Source organism: Brassica napus, chromosome C8 (genome assembly GCF_020379485.1).
Source record: "Brassica napus cultivar Da-Ae chromosome C8, Da-Ae, whole genome shotgun sequence".
Classification (NCBI taxonomy): Eukaryota; Viridiplantae; Streptophyta; class Magnoliopsida; order Brassicales; family Brassicaceae; genus Brassica; species Brassica napus.
In genome coordinates this window covers 16,182,651-16,204,701 of record NC_063451.1, presented here as the reverse complement: position 1 = coordinate 16,204,701, position 22,051 = coordinate 16,182,651, and the positions used below count along the sequence as shown (strand labels likewise).

The 22,051-nt window shown below is 34.3% G+C and overlaps 2 protein-coding genes and 1 long non-coding RNA gene across 10 annotated transcripts; 1 reads left to right on the top strand and 2 right to left on the bottom strand.

The window, feature by feature from the left end:
* The first annotated feature begins 7,411 nt into the window (after positions 1-7,411).
* Positions 7,412-10,280, top strand: LOC106414901 (aspartic proteinase CDR1-like). Its single transcript, XM_013855483.3, has one exon. The coding sequence runs from the start codon at positions 8,363-8,365 to the stop codon at positions 9,935-9,937; it is 1,575 nt and encodes a 524-aa protein (XP_013710937.2). The 5' UTR covers positions 7,412-8,362; the 3' UTR covers positions 9,938-10,280.
* A 1,933-nt stretch (positions 10,281-12,213) lies between these two features.
* LOC111208615 lies at positions 12,214-14,817 on the bottom strand. The gene is made up of 4 exons (XR_002660507.2): positions 14,672-14,817; positions 14,314-14,430; positions 13,760-13,838; positions 12,214-12,273 (listed from the first exon to the last, which is right to left on the bottom strand). It is a non-coding gene; the product is annotated as an uncharacterized LOC111208615 (long non-coding RNA).
* A 3,646-nt stretch (positions 14,818-18,463) lies between these two features.
* On the bottom strand, positions 18,464-21,834 carry LOC125574782 (triose phosphate/phosphate translocator, non-green plastid, chloroplastic). Of its 8 annotated transcripts, none has more exons than XM_048765550.1 (10): positions 21,312-21,834; positions 20,895-21,017; positions 20,648-20,800; positions 20,479-20,564; positions 20,315-20,399; positions 20,108-20,227; positions 19,976-20,044; positions 19,753-19,882; positions 19,559-19,662; positions 18,464-18,708 (listed from the first exon to the last, which is right to left on the bottom strand). In XM_048765550.1, the coding sequence occupies exons 1-9, from the start codon at positions 21,675-21,677 to the stop codon at positions 19,586-19,588; spliced, it is 1,209 nt and encodes a 402-aa protein (XP_048621507.1). In that variant the 5' UTR covers positions 21,678-21,834; the 3' UTR covers positions 18,464-18,708; positions 19,559-19,585. The 8 variants fall into 8 exon arrangements, with proteins under 8 accessions (XP_048621507.1, XP_048621503.1, XP_048621508.1 ...); XM_048765551.1 differs by lacking the exon at positions 18,464-18,708 and adding an exon at positions 18,746-19,009; XM_048765549.1 differs by lacking the exon at positions 18,464-18,708 and adding an exon at positions 19,232-19,429.
* Between the last annotated feature and the right edge of the window lie 217 nt (positions 21,835-22,051).

Genomic DNA, 22,051 nt, shown 5'->3' with positions numbered 1-22,051 from the left:
GGGGATTGTTGCATTGCCTTCTCCGTAGGAGAGAAAGTCATTGATCGTACAATTTCATGTCCCCGAACCGTAACGTTCGTATCATCAAGAGCGATACGTGATGGTGTGACAATAGCACTAGCCAGTTTCTTCCCACTACTGTGTCTCACGTTTTCAGATCTTGAGGCCACCACCACGTCTTGATCACGAACATGTTCCTGTGCAGCAGAGGATTTCGATGCTCCGCCATTAATTTCTAACGACCTATCAGACGTGTGAAGGCCACCAGACCTGGATTGCTTCTCCCTCCACTGAGACGTCGCACTATGCTCATAGGGAGCAAACCGGCGACCATATCTAGCTGCATTAGTCTTGCCCATCACATGACTATCAACTGACCGACGTCCATTTCTCTCACGGTTATCATAACGTCTGTCTCGATTATAGCCTTCATGAGCAAAAGAACTCTTATATTTGAGCTCTCTGTCAATGCGATGTGAATAGTAATCGTCAGACCTATGTGCTGTAGAGGCAGCCCCATAATGGTATGGCCTAGATAACATACGGTCCTTAGACCCATCCATTATTGGCTGTCGTACTGTGTTGTTTTCTGGTAACTGAACACGATCAAAGACTCCAACCTTAACTGTTTGCGCCTTCATCATCTCCACCTTCTTCGAGCAATAAGACTCTTCATGGGTAAGCAGGCCACATACAGTACAGTGTTTAAACAATAAGTCATACTTGATCGTGATGGTGACTTCCTCTCCAACTGGGGATTGCACTTTCTTCTTAAACACAAGAGGCTTCCTTGTGTCAACATCAATCAGAAGCCGGCCAGCCTCAAGCTCAATGGTATCAACATGGCCGAGCTTTCTGCCAATGTTTTTTAAATTTTTCACTGTCCAAAGATGCAATGGAATTCCAGATATCTCAACCCAAAAAGGTATGATCCATGGATAGTCATCATGAACTATCGGTTCCCACCGCACCAACACAAACATACAGAAATTATAATGGAAGGGCCCCTGCTTAAGAACAGCTTGAAGATCCTCCTCAGATGCAAAGTTGAAAAGAAATTTCCCATTACCAAGATCATTTGCCGTAATTCGATATTGCATCTTCCATTGAGTAGGCATATACTGGATAAGCTTCTCCACATTTTGCTTCTTAGGGTTTAGAACCTTTCCAATAAGAGACATACGGTACTCTCGTATTGTGTGCGCATCATCATCATCAAACAATAGGATTGGTTCATCATCTTCTTCATAGAGAATTCCTTTCCCTTTGAGATCTACCATTGGAGTAGCTCTGATACGATTTGAAGAACCCATACAATGATATGGCTTTTCTACCCCTTGGAATGCTAGATCGTAACCAAAAGAGTTTCTAACGCCAGGGTGGAATAGAAACCGGTGACTTGGGGTAGAAGACAACGAGATTGACGACGGGGAACGAATCCAAATCGAGTAGCAAGACAAACGGAGGGAGAGAGACGGGTGATCTAACGCCAAGGAGCATATAGATCAGGAGAAGATCAAAATCTCAATGAAGATCTTGATCTGAGTCGCCGCCATGCTGTGTCGCCTTTCTGATCACCTTCTAGGGTTCTTGATTGAGTTGATTATAGACAAATTTATTGAATAGTTTAATAAACATAGGGAATGCTTTGTTTATGGAACATATTCACATAAACTAGTTCCCTTTACGGATAATTTAATTGGGTGAACGATCTATTTCCCCCGCGAAAACTATCATATAGCATCAAATATCCACCAAACTATAACCTCGTTCTAGTTAAGTTCTAAACTTATTTCTTCCCAAATCATAAATTCTAAACTTATTTCTCTCCGAACCGATTATTCAAAACTTAATAACCCATAAACCATTGTGTTTTATTGGTTTACTATTAACCAACCAATTTTAAACCAATTTAACCAGTCAAAACTCTAATTTTTATTTAAAATGATTTATCAAAAAAATTAATAAACTATTTTTGATTCCCAGAAAATAAAATTGAATCATCATGTGTGTATCACGATCTCTAACACCTACTCTTTCCATCCTCCCTCAGCAGTCACCAATGAGGCAATGAGGAAAAACATCAACCTCGTAATCGCTACTCCTACGGGCCTTCAACCTCCACTCTTCCCACATCTCTCCCTTCCGCTGCCAGATCCAACCGAGTTCGTAACAGTCTGTGAGAGAGACGAAATTGGCAGAGATTAGGGATGTGAGAGACGAGTCGAAGTTGGAATTGAGATTTGAGAGGTGAAACCGGTATAAAACTCGTCGAGTTTTGTTCGTATGCCATTTAACATTGAAGAATTTGATTGAATGTGATAGTAAAATCAATAAGGATATTGCTTTGATTGCTCTCTTGGTGCTGGATATCTGTTAATGCCTTAATGGGTTTGACGAGAAAGAAAACAAATTTGTCTGAGAATTATGTTTGATGAATCAATTATATGGCTTAGGTAAAGTTATTGAGATGTCTGTTTGAGATCGAACGAAGGAGTGTTAATGAATCAATTCTTTTCTGAGAATCTTTTTTTTTCTTATAAATTTTTTTTGATAAAACAAAGTTTTAAAATAAAAATTAGAGTTTTGATTGATTTAATTGGTTTAAAATTGGTTGGTTAATAGTAAACCAATAAAAACCATGGTCCGTGGGTTATTAAGTTTTGAATAACCGGTTCGGAGAGAAATAAGTTTACAACTTATGATTCGGGGAGAAATAAGTTTAGAACTTTAAATTCATGGAGAACTAGAATGAGGTCATAGTTTAGTGGATATCTAATGCTATATGATATTTCTCGTGGGAAAATAGATCATTCACCATGCACTGGACGTGAAAAAGTCAATGTCTTAACTTTAGGGAGGTAACATCTTTGATCTGGAACACAATGTCAAAGAGCTAACGACAAGTGATATTTTGTGATCTTGATGAGGAAACAATACAAGTGTTTTGATCAGATAGGTAAATATCCTTGTGAGCATGAAATTTCTTCTGCCATAGAACTAATGAAACATGAAGATAGAGTATGAGGTTGTCATATGCCAGATTCTTGCTCAAGATATTATTGGACTAAGAAGTGGGCATGCACCGACATATTATAGGATAATTTATCAAGTATCGGCTAAGTTTAAGTGAGTTATTGGAATTTCATATTTTACCTACGGCGTACTCTAAGGGAAGAAAAAGATCTTTATTTTGGAAGGTGCACGGTGCACACAAAAAATAGGGATGGTAAGATGATGCTTGAGTAGTTGGTTTCAGCTTGTTAAGTGCCACAAATTGCATAAATGCCTTTGTTTGTGTTCTAAAATATGTTGTTTTGAACTTTGTTTGCGTGTTTAAAATTTATTGTTTTGACATTGTCGTATTTGTATAATTGGATAAACTGGTTTCGTCTTGGTAGAACTACGTGAAACAATATTTCATTTTATTATAACTAAGACTACTTATATATATATATATATATAAGTTCATCTCATATTCGTAAAAATAGGTAAAACTGGTTTTGTGTTGGTACAACTGCGTACCATATTTGTATTACTTGGTAGAAGTTGATTTCTTAGTGGCATAGCTCTGAACAGTTCATTTTTACAAAGCTCATTTTGTACTTGTACTTGTACAACCAGAATGATAATCGAATTGAACAGACTCAAAAACAGTGAATCCAAACCAAACCACATATGAAATAGATACCTAGATAAGTTCTATTCTATGGTATTTTGGATTTTATCCGAACAAACTCAAAGCGAGCGAATATCGACAAAACTCAAAAATTCATAATGCCAAAAAACAAACTTAGCAAACCCAAACTCAGTCCCAAATAAATACTCAAAGATTCTAATGAAAATGTAAAATAAATATATATATTACATAAAGAATTAACTCAAGTATTCAATTTTGGCATTTGATCAAATATTGAAGTTTTACTGTTTTCACAATTACATTTGAAGTTTTAGTTTTTTCTAAAGTTTAAACAGTGTTTATTTATTTTTGAAGCTTAAATAATAGAGTTACCATTTTCTAATTTTTATTTGTTTATTCTCTTCTCTTCACGACACTCATGCTACCAAGCCAAATTGTTTAAACTTGCCTAGTTTATCAATTAAGTTTGCAATTTTGAATCACAAACAAGCATTTGAGTAACAAAACTCCGAATTAGAACTGGGCCCAAATTTTAAAACAGATACAACCAAATTTTAATGTTTTAATATATCCAAACCGTCCATAAGAAACCAAAAATGAATCCGAAGTAACCCATAAAAATATCTGAAAGGGACTAGTTTTCATCCCCTAAATAACCTAATCCCTAATGAACCAGAACCAACACCGATTGGACACCAGAACACCCATGCGTAAACTAAAAATGTGCATTTATGGTAAAAGAAGTTAGAATACTAGAGAAAAAAGTGCACCTGGATTTTATTTTTTAATTCCCACAATTCCAATAACTTTTTTAGTTTTTCCCCAACTTTTTATCTAGGGTTTGTTTCAGGTTTTCTTTCATTCTTTGCTTCTCTTTTGTACCTCCTTCAATACTCCTTGGATTCTCCTCTTCCTCCTTCTCCTTTCGGTAAATAATTAAAGCTATTTTGGGTTTTAAAGGCTCAATGTTAGTGATACACTAAAATTGAATCTTTGTCTACTGCAAGTTAATAGTGTTGTTGTAATATTTTAATATTCAATTCCAGAAGACCAGTTCACAACTTATCTTTATTGGATCAATACTTAGCTAAAACAATTAGGGTTTTCAATATTCAAGTAAGCGTAAAACACAAGTAACACGATTGGTTTGGGTTTTCAGACTAATTAAAGTGCTAGCCTAGGGTTACTTCATCGGGTGTTAACGCTTGTGAGTCAAACAATTATTCAAGTTCAGCTAAGCGCAAGTCTAGAACTCAGATCTCAATAACTAGATCCGCCCACTCTCGTAGAACTTCTTCTTTCACAGTTTGATCTTGATACCTAAGCTCTCGCTTGGATCAAGATGTGAATGTGACCCTTAAGATCGGGTCCAATATGTTCACAGAACACCCTAATATCTACTCTCGCTGATTAGGGATGCAATGCTCATTTATAACATGTCTAGCAACCTATTTCATGATTAGTGAATAGATTAAACCTAAGTTCATTGATTAAGTGATCAGTTTAATGCAAGCAATAACAACAGTTATAAATGAATACAATCAAATGGTTAACTTATTTATGTTTAGCTCAGTTGATTAACACCCTAGAACCCTAGTTTAACTAGCCGACTACTCAGCCATGGCACAAGAGACAAAAGACATTGATTCTAAATAATACTAAATGTAAATAACAAAGATAAAAAGAGGGTTCAGTGTAATCTTCTCTAGGCGAGAGAGATGGAGCCGTCTCCCTTAAAAGTTGCAAATCGCAAATCCAAAATCTAGGGTCTATGGTATCTTGCAAAAACTAATGTAAAAAGAAATAATAGATAAATGGCGTTTTTATATGGAGGCACCATTAGCTTAGAAGAGAAGATATGGTAGTTAGGGAAAATTCCAAAATATCTTGAAGGTTTCCATTAAAGCCGAGGCAATCACCCTGCTGCTCCTCGTGGGATCATCCGTTTGGCTGCTCTGTTTGGCTGCTCCGCATGAAATACTCCAATTATGACACTTTTTTACATGCACCCTCTTTAAACTCTGCAACATACTCCAGACCAAAAATGACTCAAAAAGGATTAGAAAGACTCGATAGAAGACCGAAAACTAATGAGAAAACATATTTACAATGATGTCAAATAGGGCTGCGCATTTTATCCAAAATCTGAACTCGTATCCGAACCCGGTCCAAAAAATCCAAACCAAAATCAGAACCAAAGTTGCAAAATACTCGAATTGGTATTGAATTAGGAGAGATTGGATATCCGAACCCGAACGGGTAATATCCGAACATGAATGGATATCCGAAGGTAACTGAACACATGTATACTTAACCCTATATTCTACTGTACTTCTCTCATTTTATTCAAAATGTTTATATTAATGATGCACATTGCTTAAAATTAGATAATATACATATATTTATGGAAAAATTCATTTGCTACTCACTTAAAATACGTATCAAGCTCTTATTTCTTGCATTAACAAAAGTTGCATCCCAAATTTTAAAAAACAACTAAATTAGTGTCTTTCTATTTAAAATTTTTATCTCCAAATCTATTACTAGTTTAATCTATTAAAAAAATAGAAAACCAGTTAAGACTAAAAGTATATTTTAAAAACAAAAAAAAAACTTAAACAATGAATCATTTATTTATTTTCCTTCAAAATCTAAATATCCGAACCCAACCTAACATATCTGAATCCGGACATAATATACTCGAACCCGACCCGAAGTGTAGAAATACCTGAACGGGTTCTATACCTCTATACCGAAATATTCGAAAATCTGAAGTACCCAATCCGAACCCGAATGGATACCCGAACGCCCACCCCTAATGTCAAAAACACCATATATCAGTTAATCATATTTTGGGTTTCCGACCTATTTTCAGTTTGTTCGTTTGTATGTAATTGTAATTAGAATAAGACATTCTTTGTATATGGAAATTGAATTTTGGATTCTAACTCATTTAATAGGTGTGCAAATAATTTATAGTTTTCATCTTGATTTATAGGTTACTTATTTTTCATATAGTATATATACTATTGATTAGTACTTTGTAAAACTAGAATAGGAATAATAGTTTATTCTAACTTAACAACATCAACCATCATCTGCATCTCGCTTTAACTTCAAACGTCGTCAATATGGTAATATGGTACTTTGAGTCGTTTATTTTTGTGGTGGTGCAGTAGTGCTGCAAATCACAAAGGCCTCAAACCATGAAAGACTGTTCTACACTTTGGTAAATAATGAGGTAATAAAAATTGTATTTTATCATACTTTGATTAAATTTCATGCAGCAATGGTGGATGCGATCTGTAACATTAAGTGCCAAATATATATCTTATACGATCAATCAGTGATTATGCTGACCATCTAATCATATGGAATAATGTTTTGCATTCTCGGGTGAGATGTGGAAGTCTGCTGCCAAGTCTAATGAGCTTAAGGAGGTTGCTCCTCTTGCAAAGGCTGATAATGATATCAATGAGCTGATGGAAAAGATTCCACAACTTTAATCCATGGTCTATGTAGAAATTAGATGAATGTAATAAGAGGAATGGTTCTTCCCTCCTTTCAGTTGCCATCTTCTCCATCACCTATTTCATTAAGTAGATTATATATTTGTACAATTATGTTAAGCTTTTTCTCATAAAATACCATTCACATATATTAAGCCATTGGTTTTCAAAAATGAATTTTAATTTGATTTGAAAGCCCCTACTCGAGACTTAATCAATTTTATTTCAATTTTAAAGCAGCAATGTCTTGTTTTCGGATTAAAATGACAGTAAAAATTGAAAACAAGCCATTTTCAACAATTAAAACACTTATTTTGGTTTTTTGTTAAATAATTAATATATGTTAACAGTTTCCATGTCTTTCTATCAAAAAGTATTTTCCATCTCAACCATATCTTATATTGCGGGTTCGGGTTGAGTTCTACTTCAAGAATTGACATGTGGGTTATCCATATTGCGAATTAAATTACAAAATATATCATTGAGAAGTTCTTTTTGCAGGAAATGCTTGAACTTTCTTTTTTTTTTAAATATGAATTTAAACAGTAAAACTGTTTTGTTTTTGTTAATTTACCTACCTTACAGATTTGAAATCTTTGGTTTGATTTTTTAATGGATTTGCTACTACAAATTCTTACAAAATATAATATTTTGTATGTAGCAATCTTTTAAGTGCCAAGTTGGTATAAAGTTGGAGAGAGTTTGCATTTTTTTACAATAGATTATTAACTTAGGATTATATGAGTAAAAATGTATCTTGACTTCTCTGTTGACTAGTTGACGTGTATTAGATTATATAGCTTAATGTATTGTTTTTAATCATAAAAAGATAATCAACAATATAATTCATTTCAAAATGTGTGTTTGAGAAGTAAATTGTAAGATACTGATAATCAATAGTTTATTTATTTTGATAATCTTGTAGGTAAAATATATTTGAATTAAAAATTTGGATATTTTATATGAAAAACTAAAAAATAATACTAGGTGAAATGTTACATGAATCCAAATGAGAACTCTTAATCATAAATGTGTGAAATTTTCCGTCTAAATTTATTGACTGTTTTGAAAAACAATTTAGGATCTAAAGAGGAGGAATATTAATGTTACATGAAACAAGTCTGTATGAGATGAATGAATGAAAGATATAAAATATGTGCATTAAAATGAGAAAATCTCTTCTATAATAGTTTCTGATCTATATAAATCACAAATGGGCACTGAATCTGTAGATTGGCTAATAAATAAAATTAATGAGAAAATATCCTATATCATAGTTTATGATCTATTAGATTCTCTAAACACAAATGGAAATGAATTTGGTAGATTACAGAATTTTTTAAAAAAAATCTCAGCATGCGCGTTGCAATTAATTTACCACCATCCCACAAACCTTATATATACCAACACATTAGATTGCCAACTAATAAAAAAAACTCATCATTTCACTTCAAATACAAAGACGATGGCTTCTATATTCTTTTCAGTTCTCTTGGCTCTATCAGTACTCTCTTCACCCTTTCTCCTAAACGCAAACGCTCATACAAAACTTGGCTTCAGCGCGGATCTGATCCACCGCGACTCTCCTAAATCGCCTTTCTACAATCCGACAGAAACCTCTGCTCAGCGTCTAAGAAACGTGGTTCACCGATCCGTAAACCGTGTTGTCCATTTCAACGGAAAAGATGCATCAGTTAACTCACCTCAAACTGAGATAACCTCAGATGGAGGTGAATATCTCATGAATATATCGCTGGGGACTCCTCCCTTCCCGATCATGGCGATCGCTGACACGGGAAGCGATCTCCTATGGACCCAGTGCAAGCCATGCGATGACTGTTACACTCAGGATGGTCCTCTTTTTGACCCTAAAGCGTCTTCTACATACAAAGACGTTTCTTGCTCCTCAAGACAATGTACTGCCCTTGAGAATCAAGCCACTTGTTCGACAGAAGACAACACTTGCTCCTACACTTTGTCTTACGGGGACAAGTCTTACACAAAGGGTAATGTTGCCGCCGACACCGTAACGCTTGGCTCCACTGATAACCGCCCCGTGCAGCTCAAAAATATCGTCATTGGATGTGGTCACAATAACGCTGGAACATTCAGCAAGAAGGGCTCTGGAATCATTGGACTTGGTGGCGGTTCGGTTTCGCTCATTTCGCAACTCGGAGACTCAATCGATGGCAAATTCTCGTACTGCTTGGTCCCTCTCTCTTCAGATAACGATAAAACAAGCAAGATCAACTTTGGAACTAATGCGGTTGTGTCGGGAAATGGAACTGTCTCAACTCCATTGATCACAAAATCGCAAGCAACATTCTATTACCTAACCCTAGAATCCGTTAGCGTGGGTAGCAAGAGTATCAAATACCCATCGGTATCAGATTCTTATGGAAGCAGCGGCAAGGGGAACATCATCATCGACTCTGGCACAACTCTGACCATGTTCGCAACCGACTTTTACTCCGAACTCGAAGATGCGGTTGCGTCCTCAATCGATGCTGAGAAAATTAACGATCCACAAAACGTGTTGAGTCTGTGTTACAGCGCAACCGCTAAGCTGAATGTTCCAGTCATTACTATGCATTTCGATGGAGCAGATGTGAAGTTAGACTCCTCCAATGCCTTCATACAAATCTCTGAGGATTTGGTTTGCTTCGCCTTCCGTGGGGACGACCAGTTGGCCATTTACGGGAATATAGCACAGATGAACTTCCTTGTTGGCTACGACACCGTTTCTAAAACGGTCTCATTCAAGCCAGCAGATTGTGCAAAAATGTAGCTGGTTCCGCTCCACCTGCCTAGTTTTTCTTTCCTTTCAGATTATATAGTTTTATTACTATTATATTAATGGCTGAATTCATTTTAGCCTCGTTTCTTCTTTTAAAATTATGATTATGTAGAATCCTTAATTTATTTCATTATGATACAATATTATTGGCTCTCTTCACAATTGCATATTTATCTTACCACTATTTAATAGGAATGACTTGATAACTTTAGAAAACCATGCTTTCTAATATTGTTTTTCTAAGCGGTGTTAGAACATCTCCACGGCTCAGAACCATGGGTTCTAATGAATAGTTTAATTGTAAATTTTGTAATTTGTGAAGTTTACAACCCCTTGTAAGGTAAATAAATTTGTCATGGTCCAATGGCAGAACCCCTTTGAAGTTCTTAAAAATTAATTTTTTGAAAATTTTAGGAATTGAATTATTAAATTTAAATTTTATAAAACTTACAAATTATTGGATTTCATAAAACTTAAACAAATATGACATAAAAGCATAATAAAAATAGAAATACAAATTTATAATTAAAATTTTTTAAACTAAACATGAAAGAAAAGCATAAATAAAATTTTAAATAAACATAACATAAAATCATATTAAAAATATAAATACAAAAAAAAAAATCAGCTTTCAATTGTTGATGTATTATTTTATCACGAACACGATTTCGAATGCTCATCATATTGCCGAGATTTGAAGGCATATCTGTAGAATACGTGAAACCCACTTGTGAACTTTGGTTTGATTCTGCTTGTGCGAATTTTGATACATCAAACTGAGTGTACCCATCTCGTTCGTCTTCTGTTATCATATTATGCAGTATGATACATGCTCTCACTATCTTTCCAATTTTTACTTTATCCCACATAAGAGCTGGATTTTTTACTATGGCAAATCGAGCTTGCAAGACTCCAAAAACACGTTCGACATCTTTACGTACAGCTTCTTGATATGTAGCGAATATAGATGCTTTCGGACCTTGTGGAAGTGGAATAGATAGGACAAAAGTAGCCCATTTTGGATAAATACCATCTTGAGATACTAAGCCAAATGGTACTCGTGTCCGTTGACAATGTAATTCACTTTTGGAGCTCGGCCTTGTAATCTATCATCAAAAACTGGTGATCGATCAAGAATATTGATATCGTTTAATGTACCTGGAGGTCCAAAAAATGCATGTCATATCCAGAGATCTTGTGAAGATACAACCTCTAAAATAATTATTGGCTTTCCTGATCCACATGTATATTGACCTTTCCATGCGGTCGGGCAATTTTTTCACTCCCAATGCATACAATCAATTCTTCCTATCATCCCGAGAAATCCGCGTATCTCTCCAATATTGAGTAGTCGTTGAAGATCTTCTGACGTGGGTCTTCTTAGATACTCATCTCCAAATAAATTTATGATTTCTTCAACAAAATGTTCCAAGCATGAAATCGCAGTGGTGTCACCAAGTCAGAAGTATTCGTCAACCGCATCAGCTGGGCAACCATATGCCATCATACGAATTGCTGCCATTGACTTTTGTAATGCAGTGACTGAACCTTCCAGAAGCATCTCTTCTTTGTTGAAAGAATGGGACTTCAGTGGAGAGTCGATCAACAATACGCATGAACAAGGGCTTGTTCATTCTAAAACGGAGTCAAAATATTTGAGAAGGATATGTTACATCTTCACTAAAATAATTGTTCCATAACCGGATGTGTCATTGTACACGTTGTCTTTCAATGTAGGTTCGTTTTTTTTTTACTTGGCCTCTTCTTGACGACCACCATGATGAATGAAAAAAATTTCAAATTGTTGATCGAAAATTTGGTCGAAATTTTCATCCATCATTTCTTCAAAATTATTAGAAGAAGAAAAAGATGTCATCTACAAGATGTTAACTCTTGCTATTTTGGTGAATGTGAAGAAAGAATTGTTGTAAGATGAAATTATTAAAAGAAGGTGAAGAGAAACAAAATCTTAAAACTTAGGAGAAAAATAAGAAAGAAGCAAAATGTGGTTGTTGGAACAAATGGTTATAGTTTTTACTTATAAAGAAAACATGGAAACACATCTAAGAAATTTTGATTCCAAATATCTATGTATGTCACATGTAAAGGTTCTTTTACTTCTTGTCTTCTTCTTTTTCTTATTGTCTTCTTCTTCTTTAAATAATGTGAAATGAAGTGTTTACTGTCTTTTTCCACAAGCTACAGCAGAATTTGCTTGGTTAGAATTAATGCATAACTTAAAAATGATAACAAAAATTAAAAATATGCCACACCAAGTACGGTTTACTCATATTGTCTGCTTTTTGTCTTGGCTCCACCTGCAAAAACTGATCAGAAACATGGTAGAGAGTCTTCTTGTTACACAATACACACAATAATTTCTTGGTAAAGAACCAACTCCTTTACGGTCAATTTAGATGCTCACAAATAGTATAATAACATTAACTCAAAGTTTCTCTTCTTAACATTAATAATCCATGATAAGTTTCTCTTAAATCGACACAGTTTTAATAACATTAACTAAAAATATGACAAATTAAATAACATAAACTCAAACATTGATTAAATCGAAACAAACTTAACAATGTCAAACTCAAACTCAAACTAACTTGCCAACATGTCATTAATTAGCTTATTTTTCAAAGTAATTTATATTTCACTAAGTGGCTCTATCTTCGCAATTAGGCGTTAAGCAATTTTTTCTTATTAAGCTTGTCCTTCAAAATAAAGTCATTTTTGTCTTATCTCCCACATGCTCTGAAACTCCACAAGCGGCTTCCCCTCCTCTTCCAAAGTCGTTGGCTTTCTCACATACCGTTTACCTTTGGCCTTTTCTGCTTTAACGCCAACAGGCCGAGCCATTTTTTCATCCTCTCCATCGCTACATGGCACAAAGGTTAATGACTGTGCGGATTGGTCATCAAACTTTCTTCTTTTTGACTTTACATTATCTTTAGTAGAAGAAGCTCCACACCATTTCTGATCATGGCGAAGCTCTAACCATGCATGCTCAAGTGTGAACTTGACCTTGTAATCATTGAAGAATATTTCATGAGTCATTTTCATAACATCGTTCTCATTCTGCCCACTAGATTTATCTTTCGTTGCTCTAACCATGCATACACCCTCACTAATCATGCATACACCCTCACTAATCTTCTCCCACCTTTGTTTACAGTGTCTTGGCTCTATCTTTTGCAAACCAGCAAGCTTTGGACTTGATGCAAAATAAGTTGCAATTCGTTTCCAAAACGCCATTGCTTTTTGCTCATTCCCAACAACATGATCTTTTGAGGTGTTCAACCAAGCATTGATTAGCACAATATCTTATGTTGGTGACCAATTCCGTCTTTCTTTACGGTTATAAACAGTGTGTGAATCTACGTTTGCATTTGCAGTCCATTGTGTACCGAAGACAGAGACATCCGACTCTCCAAGTTCTATACTAGGTGAATAACTCACATACTAATTATGGTATTGACTGTTTGGTTGTTGATTGTTTAAGAGGTTTAAAAAGCTAAAAGATTGACTATATGAATCCATAAACTTGTTTAAAAGTTATAAGGAAATGGCAAAAGAGAAAGGGTGAGTTGTTCAGTTTGAAAAGGAAAGTTAAAAGGAGAGTTTTTAGTTGTTAAAGTTTCAGATTTAAGTGTTAATTAATGGCAATCCATGTCTTTACCTAAAATTAAAACAACCAAGAAAAGTAAATGTAAAACACTTCTATGCAACTAACAAATAGATGACACTAAAGTCCATTTGATTCCCAACCTAATCAATATCTAACACGCATTAAAAGAAAAGTCTACTTACCTCTTGCACTAAAATGAAAGAGAGATGCTTTGATGATGTTTGATCCGTTTCTGAGAGAGAGTGGGCACCATAATGAAATCTTACACAACAAATAAAAAAAGTAAAATTAAATGGCACTAAACCATAAACTGTAAAGAGATAAAGGAAAACAAAAACCAAAAAGAAAACAGATGGAGACTAAACGGTATGAAAATAAAGAAAACACAAGCTTGGTGTGACGCATCATCTTGTCATCAAAACTTAAAGAGAGTCCAAGTAATTCATGAATACTGATTAGGACCGTAGATGAAAATTCTAACCTACCTCAACAACCTAATTTTAAGTATTCATTCTTGTCATCATGTCAACCAAAATTCTGATACTACCACAGAGCCTTAACCAATTTTATTTGCTTGTTAAGCCTAATAAATAAGAAGCTATTACGAATCATACAACATATGTATAAGAACTAAGCATATCAATTTCCTGAAAACAATCATTCCCACCATCGCTTAGCTTATACAAAACACACAAAAACTGATTTAACATTTATAATAAAGTTTTTTGCCTTTTACCTTGTAATCACTATTAACTTTTGCTAATGAAACTATTTGTTTTATCGTTGATAGCTCCAATATGCCTTCTTAAACTGTTATGTGATCTTGACATTTTGTTTCTCCCTCAATAGAAACCTGGAAAAAAAAACTCAAACCAAATCGGCTCTTTCAATTACAACGAAGTTTGGAAACTCGACAAAGACATACAAATATTAAGATAGAACCAAATCGATATAATAAGAGAGAAAAAGAGAGGAGATGTACAGTGTCAAATCTAATCTCAAATCTCATTATCAAAACAAAAATTTTGATTATAATCAACGGAATTCAATTCACGAGCTTCAAATCAATACAAAAAAATTCAAAGAATCTGAACCTTGACGGTGATTTCATGGACGGATTTGGAGGAGGATGTAGCAGCCATCAAGCAAGAGAGAAAGTGATTCGGTGAGAAACATCGACGAAGAGAGAGACATGGGCAAGTTTTTCCCCCTTTTGTCTAAAATTAATTAGCCAATACCAAAGGGGCATGTATGGGGTGTTTACCAGTTTTAAAAGTGCTATAGACACCGGTTCTGATATTTTATCTTATTTTTTATTTATTTATTTATTGGGTTTTTTTGTAGAACATCTTATTAAACCCTCCACTGGAGGTGCTCTTAGTTTCCATCTTTGCAGAAAAAAAGAAAAATAACTATAAAGACAAAAAAAAAAAAAAAGCATACCACTTTCATATAAGACGCATATGTCTCTTATGATTATGTATAATCCTTAATTTATTTCATTTTGATATAATATTATTGGCTCTTTTTGCAATTACATATTTATCTTGTTACTATTTAATAGGAATGACATGATAACTTTAGAAAACTCTGCTTTTTAATGTTGTTTTTCTAAACAGTATTAGTTTCTATCTTTGCTGAAAAAGCAAGATTACAATAAAGACAGGAAAAAAAGCATATCACTATCATATAAGCGCAGATGTCTCCTACTTTGGGACGACAAACAATTTTACTATAACATATGCCTCTTGCATGCCAATGAAAGAATGCCAAAGACATAAATTGGGTTAGCCCATGTTTATTTTTGTCTATATTCATTTGTCCATTTTTTGTTGGGAAAATCGTATTTTAAACACTAAGAGTGTCATTTTCTAACACTTTAAACACTGAAGTTTTTTGACTAGCACTCTAAACCTTCAAAGTGACATTTTTATCATAATAAACCTCCAACGACGTTTTCCAGTTCATAGGCGACCGGTACAATTCATTTTACAGGTTAAAATGATGACGTGTCGGTTTCTTTTTTTTCTTAAAAATAAAAAATAAAATAAAAATACAGAAAAAAATCGAATGAAATTGGAAAAAAATATAAAAAATTCAAAACAAAATTAAAAAAATTAAAAAAATTAAAATTCAAAAACATAAAAATTAAAATTTCAAACTAAAAAATAAAATAAAATATTAAAAAACCAAAAAAAAAATCAAAAATAAGATCTAAAATTAAAATATCAAATTTAAAAACGAAAATAAAATATTAAAAATTCTAAAATAAGATCTAAAATATTTAAAAAAAATAATAATTTGAAATTTTTCTTTATTTATTTGTATTTATATATTTAGAGAATAAGAGTCTTTTGCATCTTTAATGAAACATTTTTGGTCATTTTCTTTCTTAGAAAATTTTTTTGGGACAAAACTCAATATAATCTATTTGAGAGAATTATTAGCCATGCGTGCGGTCAACATCAATTAACATGGGGTGAAATTGGCGCCCCCGAGATGCTTTCTACGAAGTGTAGTTAGGCTCTAGTCGGGCTATGTAAGGTGTCTGGATATTCGGATGATCAAAAAAAACCTTTTTGATGGTAGCAAGTTTTGATATATTTTTTTTTATGGCGGCAAGTTTTGATATCATCATAAGTGACAATCAATTTAATTGGATGGAATTTTTAAAATAAATATAATTTTTTTGGTTAAATATTTACATTTTTGTTTACAATTTTAATTTTTAAGTTTGAAGTTTTAACTAAAGATCTTATTTTAGAATTTTTTTTAAAAAAAAATTAAAAAAAATTCTTTTTAAAATTTGACATTTTAATTTTAGATTTTATTTTTGAATTTTTAGAATTTTAATATTTTATTTTTAATTTTTATGTTTTTTGAATTTTTAGATTTTTTTTAAAAAAAAATTATTTTTTTTTTCAATTTTTCCAATTTCATTCGATTTTTTCTATAATTTTTTTATTTTTTTTTTAAAAAGAAACCAACACGTCATCATTTTGACCTGTAAAATGAATAATATCGGTCGTCTATGAACAAGAAAACGTCTTTAGAGGTTTATTATGATAAAAATGTTACTTTGAAATTTTAAAGTACTAGTAAAAAAACTTCAGTTTTTAAAGTGCTAGAAAATGACACTCTCAGTGTTTAAAATGTGATTTTCCCATTTTTTGTTTGTAGACAATTAGTGACGATATCGGTTAAGGACTGAATCCATTAAGTACAAAATGCATGAAGTCCATTACAGGAACATATAAAAAAAATACAAAGTTCATAAGACTGAAATTCATATGTAAATTCATAAGTATATCAATACATAAGTTCAAAATCGTAACTAACATAAGTTCAAAAGCATAAACACATACTACATAACTTCATTACATTAAGATGATAGCAAGATAAAGATGGCCGATTTGAAATACCATCAAAAACTCAAACTTAAACTCTTTTCATATCTTCTTCTAGGACTTCCTCCATGAACTTCAACTCCACTTGATCACCTATAACAAGCAAACAAGTAAAACCCATCAAATCCAATTATAAACACAAGTAAAAATCTGATTACAAACACAAGTAAAACACGAGACAAAGATGAAAAACACTTACGATCCAAAGCTTCAAAAGCCCTTAACCAATTTTTTGCACAGATCAATGCTTGCACATTCGAAGGAAGAAGACAACTTATATACTTGTTTAACACATAGCTTTCTATGCTGAAGGATAATTCTGAAAAAACCGTGGTGATAGAGACACATCAGGATGTCATATGCCGTGTATGAGAGCTCTTTAAACCGGTTGACATTTTCTATCCAATAGGAGAGAACATCCAAGATCTTGAAGGCAACCATGTCTAAATATAAATACTTATCCGAAGATGACTTTCCACTACCACCAGTATTTGTGAAAAGAAAGCATAAAACCCCTAAAAAGAAAGCATAAAACTCATTCATATCGAAATGAAAGAAGCACACAAGCAATGAAGCAAGCAAACAAGCAAGTGAACAAGTAAACCCATCAAACCCGTAGCAAGCAAACAAGTATATGAACAACTAAACCCATGAAATCTGTAGCAAGCAACCAATGAAACCGTAACAACAAGTAATCAACATCTCAAACAAGTAAATGAATCAACATCTATGAAACCCTTAGCAAGCAACCAATGAATCCCATCAACCCCGAATCATAATCTATGAAACCCATAAAACCATAGCAAGCAACCAAACCCGAAACCCATCAAACCCATCAATATCCTTTGCATGTCTCTCAAAATCAATGATATATGAGAAAACAGTTAAAATCCATCCATTTTATACAATAGAAAGATGAATCGCAAACTTTTGAAACACTAACTTTTTTTTTTTTTGGGAGAATGTCCGATGAGTCAACGAAAGGAGACTCGAAGAGATGAACGGAGAGATGAATGGAGAGAATCGAGAGATCAACTGACGACGGCGAAACGAAACGCCAAATGAGTCGCCAAAGGAGAGAACTCCGACTCTCAGAAGGAAAAACGATGAACTGATTTTTTTCTAGAATGACAAAATCCTTTGCTTATTGGCCGACCGCGTCCAAAGTAACCAAATTCATTAATACCCATGGATCAATTGCTTTTTGTTTCTTGACCAATTAAAGCTCATGTAGAAACATAGGTGAACCAAATAAAACCCAGCTAGATTTAGATATGGGCAACCAATAGTCAGCCCAACCATTTGACAGCTTTAATCTTCATTAACTGAGAACAATGTATTGTAAACATTGCTTATTGGCCGTCCAAAGTAACCAATAATACCCATAGATCAATTGGTTTTTGTTTCTTGACCAATTAAAGCTCACGTAGAAACATAGGTGAACCAATTAAAACCCAGTTAGATTTAGACATGGACAACTAATGGTCAGCCCAACCATTTAACAGCTTTAATCTTTATTAATTGAAAACAGTGTATTGTGAACATTACTTATAAAAATTCTAGGATTCTGATGCATTACATAATCCAAATCAAAACTTAATATTCTCCATATATATGTGATTAGTTTCTTGGATATTTATGGCTCCAAAACGTTGTCCGTTGAGCTTCATGTGCTGCATAACCATTCTTGAACCGTAAAATATCTTATTATCTCCAATCTTCATCTACATAACCAGACCATAGCAGTAGTCCATATTAACATGGGTGTTAATGGATTTAGTTCTTATAGATTTCGTCTTTAATAGACATGCTCACTCTTTATCCACAACCAAGAAATAGACAAGAAATATACAATTGTATATGGACCAACAAACGGAGGTTAATCCAATTGACAGTTCTAATGAAAATAGTGTGTATACAAACAGAATGACCAGTTTTCACTTCTTATTTGGATGAATTCATCTTCAACAATATACGAACTTCCTATTTGGATGAATTTCAACGATATAACGAATCTTTCCCAGCCTACATATTCTCAGCAGAAAGAACACAATAACAAACAAACTTACATAGAGGTGTTCAAATTTCTCTTTAGAAGTAGTATTGGTATTTAATTCGAAGTAGTATAGTTATTATTCAGCAAAGAATGTACTTTTTAGTTTTTTCACCAAAGTTTAATTTTATCAATAGAATTATTATTGTTACAAAAACAAAAAAAAACAATAAAATTATTATATAGTAATATAATAAGTCGCTGATAAAATATTAAATAATCAAGAAAATCTTTAATTTAATAATACAATAATAAATACTTTTAGGTGACATTTGATGTGGTTTGAAAGAAAAAGATACAACTCTAACTACGTAAAAGATAGTGTAAACTCCACTATGAAAATAGATTTGTATAGTTGGAAATGCTCCGACGACCAATTATTGTTGAAAAAACTGTAAAATATTTCAAAGAGTAAGTCAGCAAAGAGAACACATAATAAAGAGAAGAAACGTATCAAGAATCCGCGGAAAAATAAAACCATCTATCTGAAAGAAAACTTCAGCTCAAGAAAATTGTATTACATATAAAAGCAGTAGCAGATAGTTTGCTTAGGCAGTCTTAGGCTTTGGCTTGATACGCTTCACTCTGGAGTATAAGAAAACTCCCGCTAGGGCGATTCCGGTTCCTACAGCAAAGCAAAGAAAACAACAGTTAATGAGCTTCAAAAGATTGTGTAAGAGATGGGTTTTACACAAGAAAAGAGACTGGATATTACCAAAAGCATTAACAGGCGAGACCGGTGTCTTGAAGAAGATGACAGAGCTCACGATGACCACCACACGCTTCACACAGTTTCCTACAGAATGTGTTACGGGTGATACTCTCGCCAATATCATGTACGACACCTGTATTTTTAAGGAAAAAAAAAAATCAAATTCAAATCGAAGCAACAAAATCAGCAAGAGAAAAAAGAAAAAAGAAAAAAAAAAAAGGCTTACCTGCTGGTATGCGTGGAAGCAGAGTGCAGCAATAAGAGACTTCGTGTAGATTTGTTGAACATTCACACCCTGAAACCAAGAGGCTTTGTTAACATTTAAAGGTTGATTTTGCAATATATAAACAAAACTTACAGCTGATTGGATGTATGACGGAGTGAACTTGATTCCTTCGGAGAAGAAAGTCACAGGGGCCATCAGAAAGAGAGACATCAACGTTATTATAGAGAAGAGGGTGATGTTGTCCAAAGAATCCTGCAGAGAATAATACAACATGAAGTTTTGTATTTTCTTGTTTTCATTTCATCCACAAGACGTTTGAGCAATGTACAGGGAACTTACATCTTTCTTGACCATGACTTTTTTGCTAAGCACGTTACGGGATTGGTTAGTCAAGTTTGAAGCCATTGCACTCAAAAAGCCAGCCCTGCCACACAGAAGAATTAAACGTAGTTAGTATCTGCAACTATTAGCAGAAGAAATTGACAATTCCCGGAAAAGCTTACCAGTTGAATGAGACCTCTGTCACTGAAGCAAGTGCAACTCCACCAACGATTGGAATAATGGAACCGATGACCCATGGAGTAGGCACCTAATAAAGATTTTTTTATAAAAAAAAAAAAATAAAGCTTTGAAAACTTAAAATAAAGGAATGAGAGAAGAGGGAGGGCTCACCTCGCCGAGAAACATAGCAGACAAGACAACGGAGAAGAAAGGCTCCATGGCTTTAATGGTGTGAGTAAAGGAAACAGAGACTTTCCCGAGGCTCATGTTAGTAAAGAGATTACCAAGAGTGTGCACAACTGCAAGTGGCAAGATGGCCGCAAGCTATCAAGATTAAATCAAATATCCATGAGTGAGTAGAGTAAATATACCTCCAGAAAAACAACAGTTTCCAAGAACAAGAAAAAAGGGCACCTACCTGAGCAGCAGAGATCTTGGGCCTCTTGTAAAGGTTAAGAGCCCACATGAAGGTAATGAGGACACTACCGACGGCAAACTGAACTAAAGTGACAGTCATTGGGGCGTGAAGAGCTTTCAAAACCTGCAGGAATCAAAATCAATCAATCACTTGGGACTAAACAAAACAAACTTAGTATTGGTTAAATCAGCAATCAGGCGGACGAAACTCTCTACAGATGAGAGATAATAATCAAAATTCTCCATTTCTAAACAAAACACTAAAGTAAAACATGTACAGAAAGCGATCTCAGAATAATAATAAACTAATCAAACAAAAATTATAACATATCAAGAATCAAATCAGCAAACAAGAGGACGAATCTCGCTCTAGATTCAATCATATGAGAATACGATATAACTTCATCTACGTTCATACCTGCTTGTTGTAGATGTTGAAGTAGATATTGAAAAGGTACCACATCGCAAACAGCAAGCCGAGCTCCAGAACCTTAGTCATCTTTCCACTTCCTTCTCCTTCCTCCGGAACTGCCGTAGCTGCAGTTTTGAAGCGGTTAGTGTCGAGGGAAGGGGAGGATACGGAAGGGAGACCGGACCAGGCGCGAAGCGGCGAGTCGGAAGAGGCGAGACGCCAAGATCGGCGAGGTAGAGGAGGAACAGAGACGACATTCGGAGGAGAGACGCTGAGATTCGAGGAGGCGGTGACGGGATGGCGAAGGGAGAGGCGGCCTGGTTTCAGGAGAGGGAGGGAGGGAGAGGCGGAGAAGACGGCGGAGCTCTGCATCGTGGGAGATCTGAGAGAAGGCGTTGGAGACTCCGTCGAGTGGGTGGGTGGGTGGGTTGGTGTTGGTGGGGGCTGATGATACCAATACTCTCCACGAGCAACTATTGCAAAGGGAGGCGAGTTATGTAAATATATATATAATGGAATGAGGAAATGAGAAAGCGTTGTTTTATTATACTTTTAACCTTACTGCAAAGAGGAAGGAATCAATCTCTCTCTCCTCGCTTCCTTGAAAAGTCCGCCTTTTGTAACTAGTTTCTTTGCTATACTCCTAAGATTTTTTTTACCCCGTTTCTAATAATTTTTTATTAAGTATTTTATGTAATGTCCATCGAGTTTTTTTTGGTATTTTTCAGGTATAATGTCAAATATCT